This window comes from Nicotiana attenuata, chromosome 11, assembly GCF_001879085.1.
Source record: "Nicotiana attenuata strain UT chromosome 11, NIATTr2, whole genome shotgun sequence".
NCBI classification, from domain to species: domain Eukaryota; kingdom Viridiplantae; phylum Streptophyta; class Magnoliopsida; order Solanales; family Solanaceae; genus Nicotiana; species Nicotiana attenuata.
The window spans coordinates 6,035,885-6,054,012 of record NC_031999.1 but is presented as its reverse complement, the minus strand read 5'-3'; the positions used below and the strand labels follow the sequence as shown (position 1 = coordinate 6,054,012).

Below are 18,128 nucleotides of genomic sequence, written 5' to 3'. Positions count from 1 at the left end.
CAGTGCAGCAACTGTATAGTTGTAAAGTGTTGACTTGTACTGTGACCGAAGGAACTGATAGCCATATGTTTCCTCTACTGTTCCCTTGACTGATATCATTGGAACTTGTGCCAGACATGTGACTTGTTGTTCCGAGCACAAAGAGGCTTTGTATCAGGTTCCCTATCTGCTTCTCATATGAAGTTTGTTAAATCATCTAAACACAAATACTACAACATCTTAGGCCTACAACCACACTAATTTAGACAACGCTCAAAAAGTGTTGCCAAAAGTATATGTAGGAACACTTTTTAGGCGTGACCTTTGAGTAGGGTCTTTGGCTACGGGTTTTAAGGTAACACTTATAAAGCGTTCTGTTTAATTGTAAAGACAACATTTTCTAAGTGTTGCCTAAATATAATACTTTTGGCCACGCTTTTAAATTATATTGCAACGTTTTTGGACGGTTGCTATATTATCATACTAAATACCACCCTTTACATGCGCACCCTAAAAATTCCTTATAAAAAAATTCCCAAAAATTCCCCACCAAATTTACAGTGCATACTCCGCCAATTCTCATAAGTCCAAGATCGAATAGTGCTTGAAAAACCCTATAGGAATACATAGCAAAAATAGTACTTGGAAAACCCTAAGGAATAAGTAGCAAATCAGTTTAAACGCCACCGCTGCTCCAATCCCTCAATTGCTGCTTCTATTTCTACGTTTGCTTCATCCTTGGTTGCTGCTCTTCTATTGCTTTTAGAATTGTAAGTTCTCAAGCTTTTAGAAATAGTTATATTATACCAATCTCTGTTTTCTTTAATTTTCTAATTCCAAGAAAGAAAGAACTGAACGCTACAAAATTAATTTAGATAAAACCCATCTCATGAAAAAGTCTCTAATTTTTATTTATTTTTTTAAATTCCACTAGGTAAAGTGCTTTTGATCCCATTGGGTAAGAGTAACACATATTTCCTATAACCAAATTTGAGTCAGTGATACTCAAACTTAGTCGTACAATTTGATATAATCAAGTAGTATACGTCGAATGTATTTATGTAGTGATTGTCATGTATCTGAGTTGGTTCCATGCTTTTGTTATTTTTGTTGAGATTCCATCTTCCTGAATGTATTCAATTAGCTTGGTGATAGAGCCTCTGTTGTCCAAAAATAGAGTACAAACAGTTGGCGTCGCACACAAAATTCAGTGTCCTGGCCTGTTGTTTGCTCCTCTAGCCGATTGGATTCCCTTTAAGTTGACAAACCATTGTATGAATCGAATTCTTATTATGTTGAAGTAGTTGGATGTATTTGGATTTCCTTGCTAATAGCATTCACTACTTTTATCAGTTGTCTTCAAACTATAGTACCTTGCCAAATTCTCTTCTTAAAAGTTTTGGTATTCCAAAAAATATTTCTGTTCCAGAACTTTTGGTTACCTGTCATGTACATGTAATTGCCTATTTGTTTCACTGTACCCGTGATGACCTCTGTATCTGGACATAAACACCAATGAGGGCTACACAGTCTCGATGTCCATGTTGTAAGTTTGGACTGTCATCCTTCTTGTATTGACAGTGATGTATGGATGACTCCAGTTTTTCTCGCATTGCCGTAACCTCCTCCATGATGTTCTTTCCCGTTCTTGTTAATGGTCTTTCTCCATTGTAATAAAAACTTTGGTGTATAACCAACCATTGATACAGGAAGTGTATACTGCATAATAGTATATAATTTGCAATTTATAGAAGTTTTCTTATTGAGTTTTAGAGATAATAATTATTAACTCAAGTTGGTTCTCTTGTTTGAGATTTTTTTGAAGACGTTAACAAGAATATTAGGAAAAAGGAATTTGACACTACTATTCGATCACTTCCTGAAATATGAATATTGCTAAATAGGAATTTGATACTAGTGTTTTCTCACTTTCTGTTTTTCTTTTGATTTCATTGTTCTTATTCTTTCATGAATTTTGTGATCTTGTTTCTCAAAGAAGTCAATTTAACATGTGAGCTTTGGACTAATAAGTATGTATTAAGTTGAGTAATATCCTATCTCCCTACCAAAAGAATATTTTGTTGATTTATCTTCTTGTTGTGTGGATCCTATTAATTTTACTTTTTTTCTCCAATATTGATGGGGTACAATCTTTCTTAGAATTTGCTTACTTATATGGAGATCCTCAAGGCGAGGAAATTCAATGCCCATGTGCAAAGTGTTGCAATATTCGTTGGACTCAAAGGAATGATGATGATATTAATAGGTTATTGAATGATCAATTTAGAGATATTGCACAAGCCGAAGGACTTTATGAAGGTCCAAACAATTCGTCTATATTTGTTGAAGTGTCTACATGGATGGAGCAATGCGTCATTCACTTCTCTTTTAGAGTTATTGCATGTCCCAATGATTGCATGCTATTTAGGAATGAACATAGCTGTGAATATTATCATGTTTGTGGGCTTAATTCCTAGACTCAAAAGGCTATTCATGTGCTCCAAGACAACGGATACATTAAGGTGGCATGACGAGGAGCGTTCTAAAGATGGGAAGTTAAGCATCCTGCTGATGCCCAAGCATGGAAAGGCTTTGATAGCTTTCATCCGGATTTTGCAAGAGATTCTCGCAATTTGAGACTTGGCTTGGCAAGTGATGGGTTCAATCCATTTCGAACCATGAGCATATCTCATAGCACATGGCCCGTTATCTTAATGGCGTATAATTTGCCTCCTTGGATGTGCATGAAGTCATAATATTGTATGCTTTCTTTGCTTATACCTGGGCCGCGGTCACCTGGAAATGACATTGACATTTATTTACAACCATTAATAGAAGAGTTAAATGTGTTGTGGGAGTCTGGGGTGGAAACATATGATGCTTCAAGAAATCAAACCTTTCAAATGCGAGCAGCTCTTTTGTGGACAATCAGTGACTTCCCTGCATATGCTATGTTATCTGGTTGGAGTACAAAAGGGAAGTTGGCTTGCCCTTGTTGTAATTATGGCACTAATTCTCGCTATCTTAAGCATAGTCGAAAAATGTGTTATATGGATCATCGTGTTTTTCTACCAATGGATCATCCATGGAGATCCAACAAAAGGTCTTTCAATGGGAAAACAGAATTTAGGCTTCCTCCGCCTTTGTTAAAGGGAACTGATGTGCTTAATGACTTACAAAATATTAATAATGTCTTTGGGAAAAAGAGGAAGAGAACAAATGATGGCCCATGGAAGAAAAAGTCAATTTTTCCAATTACCTTATTGGCAGCACAATTCATTATGTCACAATCTTGACGTAATGCACATAGAGAAAAATATAGTTGATAATGTAATTAGAACTCTTTTGGATATTCCTGGCAAGACAAAAGATCATGCAAATGCTCGTTATGATCTAAAAGAGATGGGCATTAGAAAGAACTTTCAACCAAAAGATACAAAGGATGGTAAGAGAACAAAGTATGCAAAAGCGTGCTTCTCAATGGCTAATGGAGAGAAATCAGTTTTTTGTGGTGTTCTAAAGACAACAAAGCTACCTGATGGTAGTGCTTCCAATATATCTAGGTTATAAGACGCATGATGCCCATTTCATGTTACATTACTTGTTGCCAACACCAATTAAAAGCATCCTTCCTGATCATGTTGCTATTCCTTTGATTCGTCTAAGCTCTTTCTTCCGCCATTTATGTCAAAAAGTTATCACACTGGAAGATCTAGATTGTTTGGAGAATGAGATTAGAGAAACATTGAATCAATTGGAGCGAATTTTTCCTCCAACTTTTTTTGATATAATGACTCATTTCCCTATTCATTTGGCAAACGAAGTAAGATTAGGAGGTCCCGTTCAGAATCGATGGATGTATCCTCCCGAAAGATATATGTGCACGTTAAAATCATATGTTCGCAACAAAAATCATCCAGAAGGATCTATTGCTGAAGCATACTTGGTTGAAGAGTGTTTGACTTTGTGCTCTAGATACTTACATGGGGGTGTGCAAACCAGATTTAATAGAAGACCCCGAAATAATGATGAATGTGGTTATGATACACAAACTTTCAGTTTGTTCCCTAAAAGAGGCTGCCCTTTAGGAGCCAAAAAGAGTGATCCAATTGTTTTAGATGGCAAGTCACTATGTCAGGCACATGCATACGTATTGAACAATTGTGATGAAGTTCAAGAATATATCAGGTAATTTTGTTCACTTGTAGTATTTTCTTTTACGTAGATAATTCTAAAATTATTTTATTTATCTTTTTCTAACAAATAAAAATGATTGTTCTGTAGAGAACATGAGGTGGAGGTTAATAATCAGAGGCGAGGATCTAGATGGAGCAAGGCCAAAAATCATAGTCAAAACTTCTCTCAATGGTTTGAAACTCGTGTATTGCATGAGGATGTGTCCGATATGATAAAACAGTTATCCATAGGACCAAATTCAATTGCCAAAAGATATTTTGGGTATCTCATTAATGGATATAGATTCCATACGAGGCAGCGTGATGCAAGGCGTAAAACGCAAAATAGTGGTGTTACATTAGGTGCCCTAACGACAAGCTTTGCAAGCTCAAAGGATAAAAATCCAGTTGATGCGAATTTGACTTATTATGGCAGAATAATTGATATAGTTGAGTTAGACTATGGCCATTTTAAGGTTTTGTTGTTTAAGTGTGACTGGTATGAGGTTGAACATGATATTTATAGCCTTACTTATGTCTACTTCAATAAGAAATGCTATCAGGAAGAGCCTTTTATTCTAGCAGATCAAGCACACCAATGCTTCTATGTGCAAGATCCATATGATCAAGATAAACATTATGTTATGAAGACTGTCACGGGAGACTTGTTTAGCATAAGTGACCAAATTGAATCTAATGCCCTACACTGTTATGAAAATGAGCCGTCTGAACATTTGGCGGGCCCATCTGTGCCGGATGATAATGGTGAAGTTGTCTTAGTAAGGAATGATTTAGAAGAAACGATTATTGATGTGCCTCCAGAAGGATTTCTTGCAGAATAACTTGAAATTGAATCGGAAGACGAGTTTGAAACAGAGTACGAGTTTGAATCGGAGGACGACGAGTTTGATTCTGAGGATAAATTATGAGTTTGATTATAATTCAAATAGAATATAGCTCTGCCCTTTCTTTAACGACTAAAGGCACATTAAAGATTAGTAGATACTTGCTTTAGACTCAAACGGATGATATTTGCTTGACGATGTTTCCTTGTCTATTTTGTCATGTTCTAATATTAAATTTTATTTTTGCTGATGGTTTCTTCCTTATGCCTATATGTTATGTGCTCATATAATTTTAGAGTGTCACTTTTGTTTTCTAAAGCATTTGGTTATTATTAAGTGTGCCTCAATTTAGTTTCATAGCATGAGGAACCATATTACATCATATATGAAAAGAGGTTTAAGTCCTCTAGTTTTGCACTAAATATCCCGGGAAGTGAATGTGAGTAAGTAGAAATTGTAGTTCTGAATTTGTCACTAATCTTATTATTGGAGTATTGAAAAATGTGTTAAAGTATACATTTTTCTTCTATTGTTATCAGGTGGTGCTGATTCAACTAAAAATCATTGTTGACTAGAAATTTTGAGGAAGCAGATAGATACTGAACAGGTATCTCTGCAACTCTATTTATCTATTTAGGAAGCATATACTATTTGTTTTTGTAACTGAACAACTTGTGTTCCTCTGACTTAGCAATTTCCATCATTTAATTGGCTAAGTGAAAAGCAAATATAACCTTTCCCCGTTGATTCTAGTTACTCGTTTGTTGGTGTGGATTTTCAGTCTTTGGCTGACCTGATGCAACATGGCAAGAAGCGTGTTAGAGGCTAGTGACTAAATTTACTTATACTTTACTATAGGAATATGCTTGATCAAGTGTTCTATGAGTACATATTTGTAGACTTTGAAATTGTGTAATCTTGGTATTTTTGTAGTTGTTAATCTTCCTATCTGAGATTTCTGTCTGATATACTGTCATTCACTACCTTCCATGATACATTATATGAACTGCAAGTGATCTTAGGTACAAAACACAACTGAAATGGGATAGGAAGTTTGACAGTAGAGGACAGACTGAATAAGCTATTAAAATGTACTTAACATATACAGCAATTCTCTGGGACTTTACATCTTCAATATTGCCATTGAGCGGCCACATTGCTGGGGTATAACTATATCCGTTTAGCCTTGAACAAAAGAAACTCAGATTTGCTTGTCACTTTAACTTGCAGTTATTCTCATTTTGATTTTTGTTCATATTTTACTGTGTGTTGTTATTACAGTTCATCTATTCTTTAAAGTGACTTCACTGTATAGTTGTTCACAATTCCAGGAATATTTGTAAGCGCCACTAGTTTATACTATAATAACACGGTAAGGCAACATGAACACTGTTTAAAGAGTATTTTAACCCAAAATTAACATACATTACATATACAATGAAAATTCAAATCCAACAATAAAAGAAAAGACCTGGAAGAAAGGCATCACCTTCCCTTTGCCATTATGACTTGCCTGTGAGTTCTCTTCGCATCAGATGCTGTGAAGGCTAATAGTCTACACGAAAGTCACCTTCACTATCATCATTGATTCCCTTTCTCTTTTTCTTTGCCTTGGAATAGTCAATGGTAAAAGATCATTAAGTATTGGAGGAACTTTAGAAGCATGTATCTTAATCAGATACTAACAAATGAGTAAGATAAACCAAACTACACATTATGCAATTCAAAAGTGTAAGCAACACAGACAGTTGATATAAATAGCAGAAAGCATTGCCTTCTTTTCAGGAGCTTCTCAAGTAAATCAATAGCTAAAAACAGATAATAAACAAAGCAAATCTATAGAGTTCAATTTGCTACTACACATTAATTTAATAGAGTGAAAGAAGAAACTGGTCCACATGCACTATGCACTATTTGTAGTTACAGTTGCAAAAAAGTTCCAAACCTTCAGTAGAAACTTTAGATGATATCTAGAAGGAAAAAGGCAGCAAATTGGCAGCATGCTGAAGCACTAAATCAGCAATGTTTATGGCATCTAACCCACATTGTACAGATTAGAAACAATATAGTGATACACTCTCCCTCAACAAATTTCTGGATAAATATTAAATAGGACAGTAAACATATTACATAAGACTAGTACAAATGATAAAACATCATAAAAGTCCCACAATAAATTCATTGATTCTTATGCCTACATATAATGAAGAAGAAATGAAGTTCTCCCATATCTGTGTTCTTTAAACACTTGAAACGAAAGCTAAAAAAAGATACTATTATTAAGAGCTCCTGGATCTTTACTAAAAAATAAGACATGTTGAAGTTTCTCAAAAGAATTCATAGTTGGGAAAGAAACTTGATTTACCATGACCAAGAAATAATTTTCCAAATTGAAACTAAATCACATTCCTCTTTATAAGTGTTGCTTTTAACAGCTTCCAGTGCAACATTCATTTACAACAACCCCTGAAAATGTTTCATGTCTTTTGTAGGAAAAATAAAAGTTAGTTTAAGTTATTTTAGTATTCAATCTATCTTGACTTGTAAGTGATGTGCAGTAATATTTTTTTCTCACAGTCTGAACTTCAGAATCGTCAAAGTTCCGGAGAAACAGCAGATGATGCATTTAGGGCTGTGTTTGGAAAGGAGCAGCCTGGTCGGGTTAGATGCTATGGTAGATCGGTGACGACAAGCTCTCTGAAAAAAGATGAAGAAATCGCCAAGCTTAAACAAAAGCATGCCAACGAAATGACTTCTCTGAAACAAGAAATGAAGGAAATGTTGAGAGAAGAAATGCGATCTTTTCTTAGTCAAGTGGTGCAAAACAACCATGAGCTGAATTTTCATGATATACAAAGATGTGCTGGATCTAATATTCCTTCACCGGTTGATGCACGTAGTGCACGAGCTATAAGAGGCCAAAATCTACCACATTCTTCTGGCTCAACTCATGCTCCGAATCTTGAAAAGGTATTTATTTTTTGACACTTCCAAAAAACTACCTCAATCTTAACTTTCAAAATCATGTTTTCCCAAATTATTTGCTTTTGATTGTTCTGTTATATGATAACGCTAGTACAAAAAGAATTCTAGCGGCAATAAATGTTCGATTTAGCGGCAATAATAATGGCTGCAAAATAAGTTTATTTTCCTCTTGTTAAAAGAAAAAGACACGTGATTCTTTGTTAACAAAGGATCAGTTGGTGCCAAATTTTACCACACGAAACTATTAGCTCTTTTCAGTGAAACACGATCTAGTTAAGGTATTTGGTTATGGAAAGAATTCAATTTTGGTTAGCGAGCTTCTGTTTGATATCTACCATCAATATAATTTCTCTTCATTAGATGTTTTCCACTGAAACATGTTAGTGTTTTAGTGGAAGGCCCTTGTTATATGTATTTTCTAGCTAGTTTAATTGCTATTGTTATTAAATTAAGTGATTGTTGCGATTATACAAGGAGATAAATTTTTGTCTTTGAACCTATACTTTAAATGTATTTTACTTTTTTCCTGTATTGACTTGTTAGAACGTCATTACAGAAGTATCAACTCACTACTACTAAAAGCAGTTCATGAATATGACTTACAGATGTTATAAATACACAATTTTAACTTTAACATACATATTCATGCAATTGTGTTGTTTTAATTGGGATTTACAAAGACTCTTAACAATGTCTTTTATCTTCATGAAAAGAATTTTTGATACTTAGCTATTGGTTTGCTACATTTGTTACCTCTAATATGGGTAGTGAACAGTGAGCACCCTCACTTTTCTAACTTAGGGGATTAATTCTTTTACTTATGTTTTGAGCATAAATTATATCATACTTTCTATTCTTTTGCTTTTACTTCTTTGTCTGCCTTTTAATTCTCATAAATATATAATATCACCTCTCTCATTTCCCATAAATTTTGAGTCTTTTTGCTGAGTTTCATCAGTTAAGAAAAAAATGATATCACTTTCAGACCTTTGCTATGTTTTCACTGCTGTAGTTCCACTGTATATAGCAATGATCTTAGCTTATAGTTCAGTAAAATGGTGAAAAATCTTCACCCTAGATCAATGTTCAGGGATCAACAAATTTGTTGCTCTTTTTGCTATTCCATTGCTATCTTTTCACTTCATTGCTTCCAACAATCCTTATGCAATGAACTACAGGTTCATAGCTGCTGACACTCTTGAAAAAATCATTGTTCTTTTTGTTCTAGCCATTTGGTCAAGAATGAGTTCAAGAGGTTCCCTTGAATGATCCTCTGTTAAAGGGTATGTATGGTGAAGCCTCAGGAAGTTTAATGGTCCAAATCGTTAGGTTTGGCAAAGCTTTCTGAGATATTGGGATGTAAGCATGTTATTAATTCACATTTTTGCTTCTCCTTGGCTTGCACCTCTTTTTCTGTGTTTGACTTAGTTATGCTTTAGTAGTGAAATAAACCTCATTAATTATTAATTAGACATGTTGTTATAACCAATGCATACTACATATAGGTTTTTTTCTAATTTTTAATTTCATTTTGATTGTGTAGGAAAATGCGGATGATGCAATTGGAAATGGTGGCCACAAATGAATTTGATCTATTGATGCGAATGATGAAGATTTTTTGAACGATTGTGACGTTTATTATTATAAATACATTCGGTTTTGAATAGTTCATTGCTAGTGAACTTCTTGATGTAGTAGTGCTTTATTAGTATGGGTATAGTACTATGCAAATTATATTTTTTGTTGAAGTTTATTTCAAGTATATGTATTTGAATAATTTTTTATTCTGTTACTTATTATTTAATTTGATGCTTGAGATCATAATGTATGTACTTGAAATAAATGTGAATACAGAGTTTAATGTAGGTAAAAATAATTTCTTAACCACACAATTGTGGCAAATATAAGTATTTTTAAAATTATTTCATAGCGTAGACAATTGCCACGCTTAGAAAATGTGACCATAGAGACTGGCAATTTGACGCCATGCTTGATCACTGTTGCTTTAGAAGCCACGCTCTAAGAGTGTGGTCTATAAAGCAATAAAGACCACACTTCAAAATTGTAGCTCTACGTCATAAAAGTGTGGCTATAGAGGAAATATAAAGTGTAGCTTTTTTAGTGCATCGGCCACACTTTTGAAGCGTGGATCCTACCGGCAACATGTAAAAAGCGTGGCCATAAGTCAAAGGTTACGGTACTTTAGGCCACCCCCTAAAAGCGTAGCCTAAAGTCGTAAATTGTTGCCTTTGAGCTAATGCTACACTTCTTGACATCTTAGGCCACACTTTTCAGGGGTCGCTGGAGCCCTTAAATGTTGTAGTGAAAGGCACATAATTTATCAATTTCCCCTTTTTTAATAATGACAAACATATAGTTGAAGTTTTCCTGAGAAGCAGATCTCCATATAGCTAATGCAGATTTGTCATATTCCCCCTAAGAACCTATTTCTTTCCTTCAATTTTTCTTCCCCCTTTTGGATAATAAAAAGATTATTTCAAATAAACACAAAAAGAAGTCCAACAAAGTTAACTCATGCCACTTGTGTGCACATAACATAGCTAAAAATAGAACATAAGAGTATAACATGTATAACAAAGGGCTCAGATGCTCATTAATTGAAGAGAGAAGAAAAAAGATAGGCAGTAGTAGTACCATTGTTACAAAATATCCACAAACTAAACAAACCAAAGTACCACAGTCATAAAACAAAATATCAAAACAAGACACAGGGAGTAAGACAGACACTAATAAACTGGACACTGACATGGGGACTGTTTAAGGGGCACTGGAAGAGGGAGGGAAGGATAAAAGGGCAAGGGCTTTGTGAAGAACATGCACTCGAGCATTTGCAGGCCGCTGCTCATTGATCAGCTGCTCTTTTGGGTTCTCAACCTATTTCCTCAGGTCTGCATTTTCAGCCGTGAAGCGGGCAACCTCTGCACCCTAAGCACTGCTAGAACTAGGTTCCTCTTTGGCTTGACGGAGTTGTCCCTCAAGAAAGGCATTCCTAGCCTTTAGCCTCCTTATCTCCTCGTAAGAAGCAGTCTGAGCATCGACCAGCTGAGAAATCATAGAATTGTTGCCAACTCCCCCTTCTTGTCGATACACTTGCACTCTTCCAAGGTAGTCATTGAGAACGTTTGCTTTCGAGTTCCAACAGCTACCCTCCCCACGGGGTCTTCGAAATATTAAAACACTTTGGTGAGCAGTAACCCATAAAGCAAACCATGGTTCCCATCCTTGAATTCTGCCACCTTTTTCATATGTTCAATCATGATTCTAGGCAGGTTAATAGTAGTGTATCCATCCAATGCCTCCAGGAGGAACATGTCCGCTATTGATGCAATGGAACGTCTGTCCGCTCGAGGGAGCATGACCTTGTTCACCATCTCAAGCATGAGCTGGTATTCTGGAAGCAAGGCCTTCTTATGCATTTGTTACCCTTTCTGAACAGCCTGAGGCTTTTGAATAACCTTCCTAAAATCGGCGGAACAGGTCCCGTCAACAGACGAGAGCCCCAGTAGGCACATCCAGGATACTCCCTAGTACAGCTTCATCCATCAATAAAGTCACTCCATTGACCTTTAGGCAGATATTGTCATCCTCCACAATGAACAGATCGGCATAGAAGCTGCGAACTTCCTCTATATAGACTTTTGGACTCTGAATAGTAAATAAAGGAGTTCACTTCCTGAACTCGCAAGCCGTCTCATGCCTGAAATGTCAAGAATTTCAGCATCAAACACTCTGCCCCACAACACTTTTTGCTTCTTCAGCTTTTCTCTTCTATTAACTTTAGACACTTCCATTCTAGCCTTCTTGGAGGAACCAGGTTCCGCACTGTCACTTGCCTTTCTCTTGTGAGATTTCTTCTCAACACTTTTCTCCTTCCTACTAGACTTAGCTTTCTCACTGGACTCCTTCTTCTCAACACTCTTCTCTCCATCAATTTCAACACCTTTCACAGACGACCCTTTCTTGGACTTCTCAATCGCAAACTTCTTAGAGAATTTACGAACAAGGGAAACAAGTTCCTCATTCACCTCTTCGTCCTCAACATCCACAACATTTCCCGGAGGCAAATCCTCCTCATTCACTAATGTTCTCGCCTTTACCAATATTCTTCTCTTCTTATTCTCTTTATTCCTCTTCAAAGCATTTTCAAGGGTTTCTTTCTTCTACTGCCTAGTAGTGGGTCTTTTATGAACAGGCTCTTTAGAGACTGCCCTACCACTTCTAGCAGTGATAAACTGTGCTAAAGGCATATATCATAATCCTCCTCACTTTCATCATCTTCTTCTTCAAACAGGGGTTTCATTTGAGGAATCACAAACTAATGGAACTGCATCAAGATGAGGAGAAGGAAGATGGTCAGTAATGTCCAGGGGCTTTTTAGTGGAGTATGGAGTTTCATCCCAAGTAGGAGCAGAGTGCTCCTCATGGGCAGAGGGAGCATGTCCCTGTGTTGGCTCCCCTATAGTACTAACTGGCACCAAGTCACCTTGAGGCACCAATTCCCGACTTCCATCCCCATTCCTTTTTTCTTCCCCCATAGTCTCAGCACTCACATCACCAGTCATATACTCCCCAACCAAACTCCCTTTAGTAGAAATAAGCAACATATTTTCTATTGCTTCTTTTTTACTCACATCCAACAATGTAGAATCAGTAGAAGTGAGAGAGGCGTTACCTGGTGGTGATACACTATTTAGATCAAAAGTTGGAGCAGAGGGGGTGGTAGATACACCAGATGCTTCACCAAGACTAGCAAGACCCTCTTGGGCTATAGTTGCTTCCTCAACCCGCTGACTCGAAACCTTTCTCCCCTCTTCTCCTTCTACCATTCTATCTTCTGCCATTTTATCCGGCGTAGCAGAGGGAGAGGTTGACGTGACAAACTTCTTTAGTGTTTGATTTTTCCGGCTACGATAGGAACCAAAACTTGATAGAGTCGGGGAAGAGACAATGTGTGGTGGTTGGTCGGTGATGGGGGTTTCACTGGGTGAAAGTTTAAGCTTAGATTTGGGCTATTGTGCTTCGTGACACGAAGACACAGTAGTAATGTCATTGGTGGATTTAGGAGACTCTGATTTTTGAAAAAATATGGTGAGTTCTTAGAGTAAAGTTACGAGAAAGAGGGTTTTTAGAGAAAAGAAGAAGGTTTGATGGCTTTGATGTAGACAGTTATAAGAGAGACATGTCTTTTGGGGTTATTTAGAGGGATGGAGGGACTATTTACAATTGGATGCAACAGACTGGGTAGTCGAGTCGGTTTGTAACGAGTATGACATTTGGGCGTAAAAGGTGTGGGGAAAAGGGTGGACACATTTTAATGACGTGGCACTTTTAGCAGTTTAAAATGCGTATAAGTATAAGAGGAACTACCAAGCTCAGTCAAGGGAACCAGGTTCCCTGGCTGATTTTTCAAATATAAGCATCATCCTCTTACCAAATTGCAATGTTATTAGCTGCTTGTTTGACCTGTTATTGTGATACGTGTTTACCTATAAAGATATTGAATTGAATTAAAATTACCTTACCATTTCTTCATAGCCAGTCATTGAGGGACCAGGTTCTCTTTTCAATTTGATTAGTCCAAACTCCAGTCAATTCTTTTCAAAATGTTCTTTGCTTAATGATTTGGTGAAGATATCAGCTACCTGGTCCTCTGTATTGCAAAACTTCATGAAGATGAGACCCTTTTCAACATTGTCCCTAAGGAAATAATGTCGCAGATTAATATGCTTTGTCCTCTTATGCTGAACAGAGATCTTTGACATGTTGAGAGCACTTGTGTTGTCACAAAGTACTGGCACACAGTCAGAAAATACACCAAAATCGTCTAGTTGTTGCTTGATCCACAACAAATGTGCATAACAGGAAGCAACTGCTACATATTTAGCTTCTGCAGTAGACAAGGTTACAGAGTTTTATTTATTTGTACCCCATGAAATCAATCATGACCCCACAAAATGCTCCATCCTAGATGTACTCTTTCTATCCACCGAATAACTAGCATAATTAGCATTAGCATACCCAATTAAGTCAAAATTATCTCCTGAGGGATAATAAAGGACCGGGTTGTGTTCCTTTGAGATACCTCAGAATTCTCTTAGTAGCTTTCAAATGAGATTCTTTTGGACTTCATTGGCACGTAACCCCACACTCAACACAATGTTAGGTCTACTGGCTGTAAGATACAAGAGTGAACCAATGATTGCCTGATTCATGGTTTCATTCACAGGGGAACCAGGTTCGTCCATGTCTAGACGAGTGGCTGTGGAAATAAGAGTATCAATGGTCTTTGAAATTTCCATCTCAAACCTCTCCAGAAACTCTTTAATGTATTCCTGCTGCCTTATCATCGTTCCCTTAGAGGTTTGCTTAACTTGCAGACCTAGGAAGAAGTTCGGTTCCCCCATCATGCTCATTTCAAACTTACTTCCCATATGCTTGGAAAACTCCTCACACAAGGAATCATTTTTGCACCAAAGATAATGTCGTCATTATAGACCTGCACAATTAGCAGGTTCCTCCCTCTTTTCTTCAGAAAAAGAGTGTTATCAATTTATCCTCTAGTAAAACCATTTTCCAGAAGGAACCTGGATAACCTTTCATACCATCCACGAGGGGCCTGTTTTAATCAATATAGTGCTTTGTCAATCTTGAATATATGTTCAAGATGCTCATGGCATTCAAAACCAGATGGTTGTTTGACAAAGACTTCTTCCTTTAAATATCCATTCATAAATGCACTCTTGACATCTATTTGGAACAATTTGAATTTCGTATGTGATGCAAAAGAAATTAGAATTCTGATAGCTTCCATCCTTGCAACTGGAGCAAAAGTTTCATCATAATCAATTCCTTCCTGTTGATTATATCCTTGAATCACATACCTGGCCTTGTTTCTTATTGTATTTCCAAACTCATCAAGCTTTTTTCTGAACGCCCACCTGGTTCCAATAAATGTTCTATCTGAAGGTCGGGGAACAGGTGCCACACGTTGTTTCTCTCAAATTGATGGAGTTCATCTTGCATAGCAACAATCCAGTCAACATCTTTCAATGTTTTCTTGATATTTTTGGGCTCAATTTGAGACAGGAAGGCTGAGAAGGCAAACATGCTTCTTGTCTTTGTTCTAGTTTGAATTCCTGAGTTTAGAAAGGTGATTACATTTTGGAGAGGGTGTGAGCCTTTGTGATTCCAGTTAGATACCTGAGTCTCATGGTGAGAAGAAACAGATTCCGCCATTTGGGATCCAATATTAGCATCCACGGAAGTATGAGTTCCACTTCTCTGCTTAGCATCACGAGTGCCTCACACAGTATTAGCAACTCTGTTTTCTGCATCAATTGTTGTAACGGAGGAATTGGGTTCCTTTTAGTTAGCCGGAGGTTCTGCTGCATCTTCTTGACTAGAATCCTTGACCTGACTCATCAGATCTGCCTTCCCATTTGCCATATCAATGACTTCTCCAGGAACTTTTGAATGCTCTCCGTCTTGATCATTCTTATCAAGTGAATCTTTCCCACTTGAGTGGTGTGATACATCAAATATTAAATGTACACTTTTTTCAACACACCGAGTCTTTTTGTTGTAGACCTTGTATGCTGCTTTGTGAAGAATATCCAAGAAAAATCCATTCATCACTTTTGGCATCAAATTTTCCAGCACTTTCTTACCATTATTGAGAAAAAAACATTTGCAACCAAATGTTCTCAGGCAAGTCAACTTGGGTTTTCTCCCATTTAGCAATTCATACGGGGTCATATTTAGGAGGGACCTGATCATGCACCTGTTTATCAAATAGCAAGCAGTGTTCACTGCCTCAGCCCAAAAGCTCTTTAGTACACCACTATCAATTAGCATCGTCCTGGCCGTATCTTCAAGAGTCCTATTTTTCCTCTCGACAACACCATTTTGTTGGGGTGTTCTGGGAGCTAAAACATTATGACTTATACAATTTTTAGCATAAAATTCATCAAATTTTGCATTGTTGAATTTGGTACCATGATCAGATCTTATGCGTACAACATTATGGTTCATCTTCACTTGAATATGCTTCACAAAGGCAGCAAAAACTAGAAAAGTTTCATCCTTGGTTCCGAGAAACAAGGTCCGTGTGAATCTGGAGTAGTCATCTACAATGAAAAAGATGTACTTCATTCCTCCTCTGTTGGGCATCCTCATAGGTCCACATAGATCTATATGGAGAAGATCCAGTGGCTTGAAGTGCTTACTTCCTTCTTTGGCTTGAAGGAGGACCTGACTAATTGCTTTCCTTTCACACATGCATAACACACCTTGTGATCCTTGAACTTTGACTTTGCCAGCCCATGAACCAGGTCCTTCTTGACAAGCTTGTTCAACAAGGAGAAGCTTTCATGTCCCAATCTTCTGTGCCACAATTCAGCATCATCATCAACAACACTCAAACATGTATGATCTCCACTGTTTAGAGACTCAAAGTAAGCAACATAGATGTTTTTGAATCTTTTCGCCACCACAACTACTTCACCAGTTAAAAGATTGGTGATTGTGCAAGACTTTGGTAAGAACTCTACTTTATTTTCTTTGTTGCAGATTTGAGAGACACCACTCAGCAGGCTGTATTTCAGGCCATTCACATAATACACATTCTCAATTGAGTTAGTAAGTCTCTTCCTAATTTTTCCAGCTCCCAGAATGTATCCCTTTTTTCCATTGCCAAAGGACACACTCCCACCTTGTAGGGCTTTGAGTGAAAGGAAATCGTCAGTACTTCTAGTCATGTATTTAGAGTAGCCGCTATCCATGTACCATCTTTAGCTGCTTCCTTTAACTGCTCCCTACATGGGGAAATCATAGATTAGACTTAGGAACCCAAATAAGTTTGGGTCCCTTGTAATGAGGAAAAGGGTGAATTAAGTTTCTTCTTGTCCAAGCAGGCATCACACATTTGTTATTGCAGGAACCAGCATCCATAGCAGTAGATACTTTTTCAACAAAAAACTTTGTTTTTCTATTGGGACTGAAACCTAACTTTAAAGGAATCTTTAAAATGACCAGTGTTACCACAGTGAGTGTAAAACGAGTTATCAGGTATAGAAACATACTTGCTATGTGGGTTGTAAGGAGCCTTTTCCTTTTGGAACCCAATTCCCTACATGTTTCCCCCTATTACTTTTATACATGTAAGTGATTGTATCAGAGGAATAGGTCCACTTCAGAGATTTATATAGGTCATTTTTAACCCTGCTCAAATCTTCTTAAAGTTGTCTACTTCTTTCAAGTTCAACACAATGACTCAGTTTTACCTTTTTGAGTTTATTTTCAAGCTTAAGGTGTGCCTCACTCGCCACTTCCTTTCCTTTTGAAGAGTTCCTGCAATTTTCTAATAAAGCTTTTACAAAAATATTTTCCTTTTTTAATTCCTCTACTATTTCCTTCATATCCACAACTACTACCAACAAGTCATATCTCTCATGTTCTACCCTTTAGATTTTCTTAGTTAGAACATCCTTTTCATTCTTTAAATCCTCAATGGTTTCTTTTTAATCAATAACTACGACCAATAAATCATCTCTCTCATGCTCTACCTCTCCTAATTCCTCAATTAAAATAATTTTATCATTGATAAGGTTATGGTAATCATCAATCAAGACAATAGCTAAAGATACAATCTTCTTTTGAGAGTAAGATTTCAAATTTCTTTGAACGTCTAAAAAGTTTACCTCATCATCATCATCATCATCATCTTTATCCTCATCAGATTTTGCCATCAGGGCAAAAATGGAGTCATATTCTGCTGCCTCGCTTTCAACAGCCATCATGGAGGTGTCGCCTTGTTCATCATCACAGTCATATTCACTAGAGGAATCTCCCCATGTTGAAAGAGCTTGTTTCATAACATTATCAGCGATATCTTTTCTCTTGAATTTCCTGTCGGGAACCAGGTTCCTCTTGGCCGTCTTGTTTGTGTTATGCTTGTAATGTTACTGCTAGTGGAGAGGACAATATTTTACGAAATGTCCTGGCTTCCAGCATTTGTGACAGCAATCATAGCTTTTTGTTCTGCTAGCTAGAGCTGCCCTCTTTCGGAATACCTCAATTTCTGCGAATTTTCTGAAACCTCCGTGCCAAATAGGCCATGTCAACA

The 18,128-nt window shown here is 36.9% G+C and overlaps 2 protein-coding genes across 4 annotated transcripts; both read left to right on the top strand.

Annotated features, from left to right (window-relative positions):
* On the top strand, window positions 477-9,771 carry LOC109234066. 3 transcript variants are annotated; one of them, XM_019399908.1, is made up of 5 exons: window positions 477-749; window positions 5,539-5,606; window positions 5,781-5,823; window positions 7,577-7,969; window positions 9,528-9,771. In XM_019399908.1, the coding sequence occupies exons 3-5, from the start codon at window positions 5,803-5,805 to the stop codon at window positions 9,567-9,569; spliced, it is 456 nt and encodes a 151-aa protein (XP_019255453.1). In that variant the 5' UTR covers window positions 477-749; window positions 5,539-5,606; window positions 5,781-5,802; the 3' UTR covers window positions 9,570-9,771. The 3 variants fall into 3 exon arrangements, 2 of the variants coding, with proteins under 2 accessions (XP_019255453.1, XP_019255452.1); XM_019399907.1 differs by having other exon boundaries at window positions 5,753-5,823; XR_002069125.1 differs by lacking the exon at window positions 5,781-5,823 and having other exon boundaries at window positions 478-749.
* LOC109234065 lies at window positions 2,476-5,531 on the top strand. Its single transcript, XM_019399906.1, has 2 exons — window positions 2,476-4,167; window positions 4,264-5,531. The coding sequence occupies exons 1-2, from the start codon at window positions 3,518-3,520 to the stop codon at window positions 4,994-4,996; spliced, it is 1,383 nt and encodes a 460-aa protein (XP_019255451.1). The 5' UTR covers window positions 2,476-3,517; the 3' UTR covers window positions 4,997-5,531.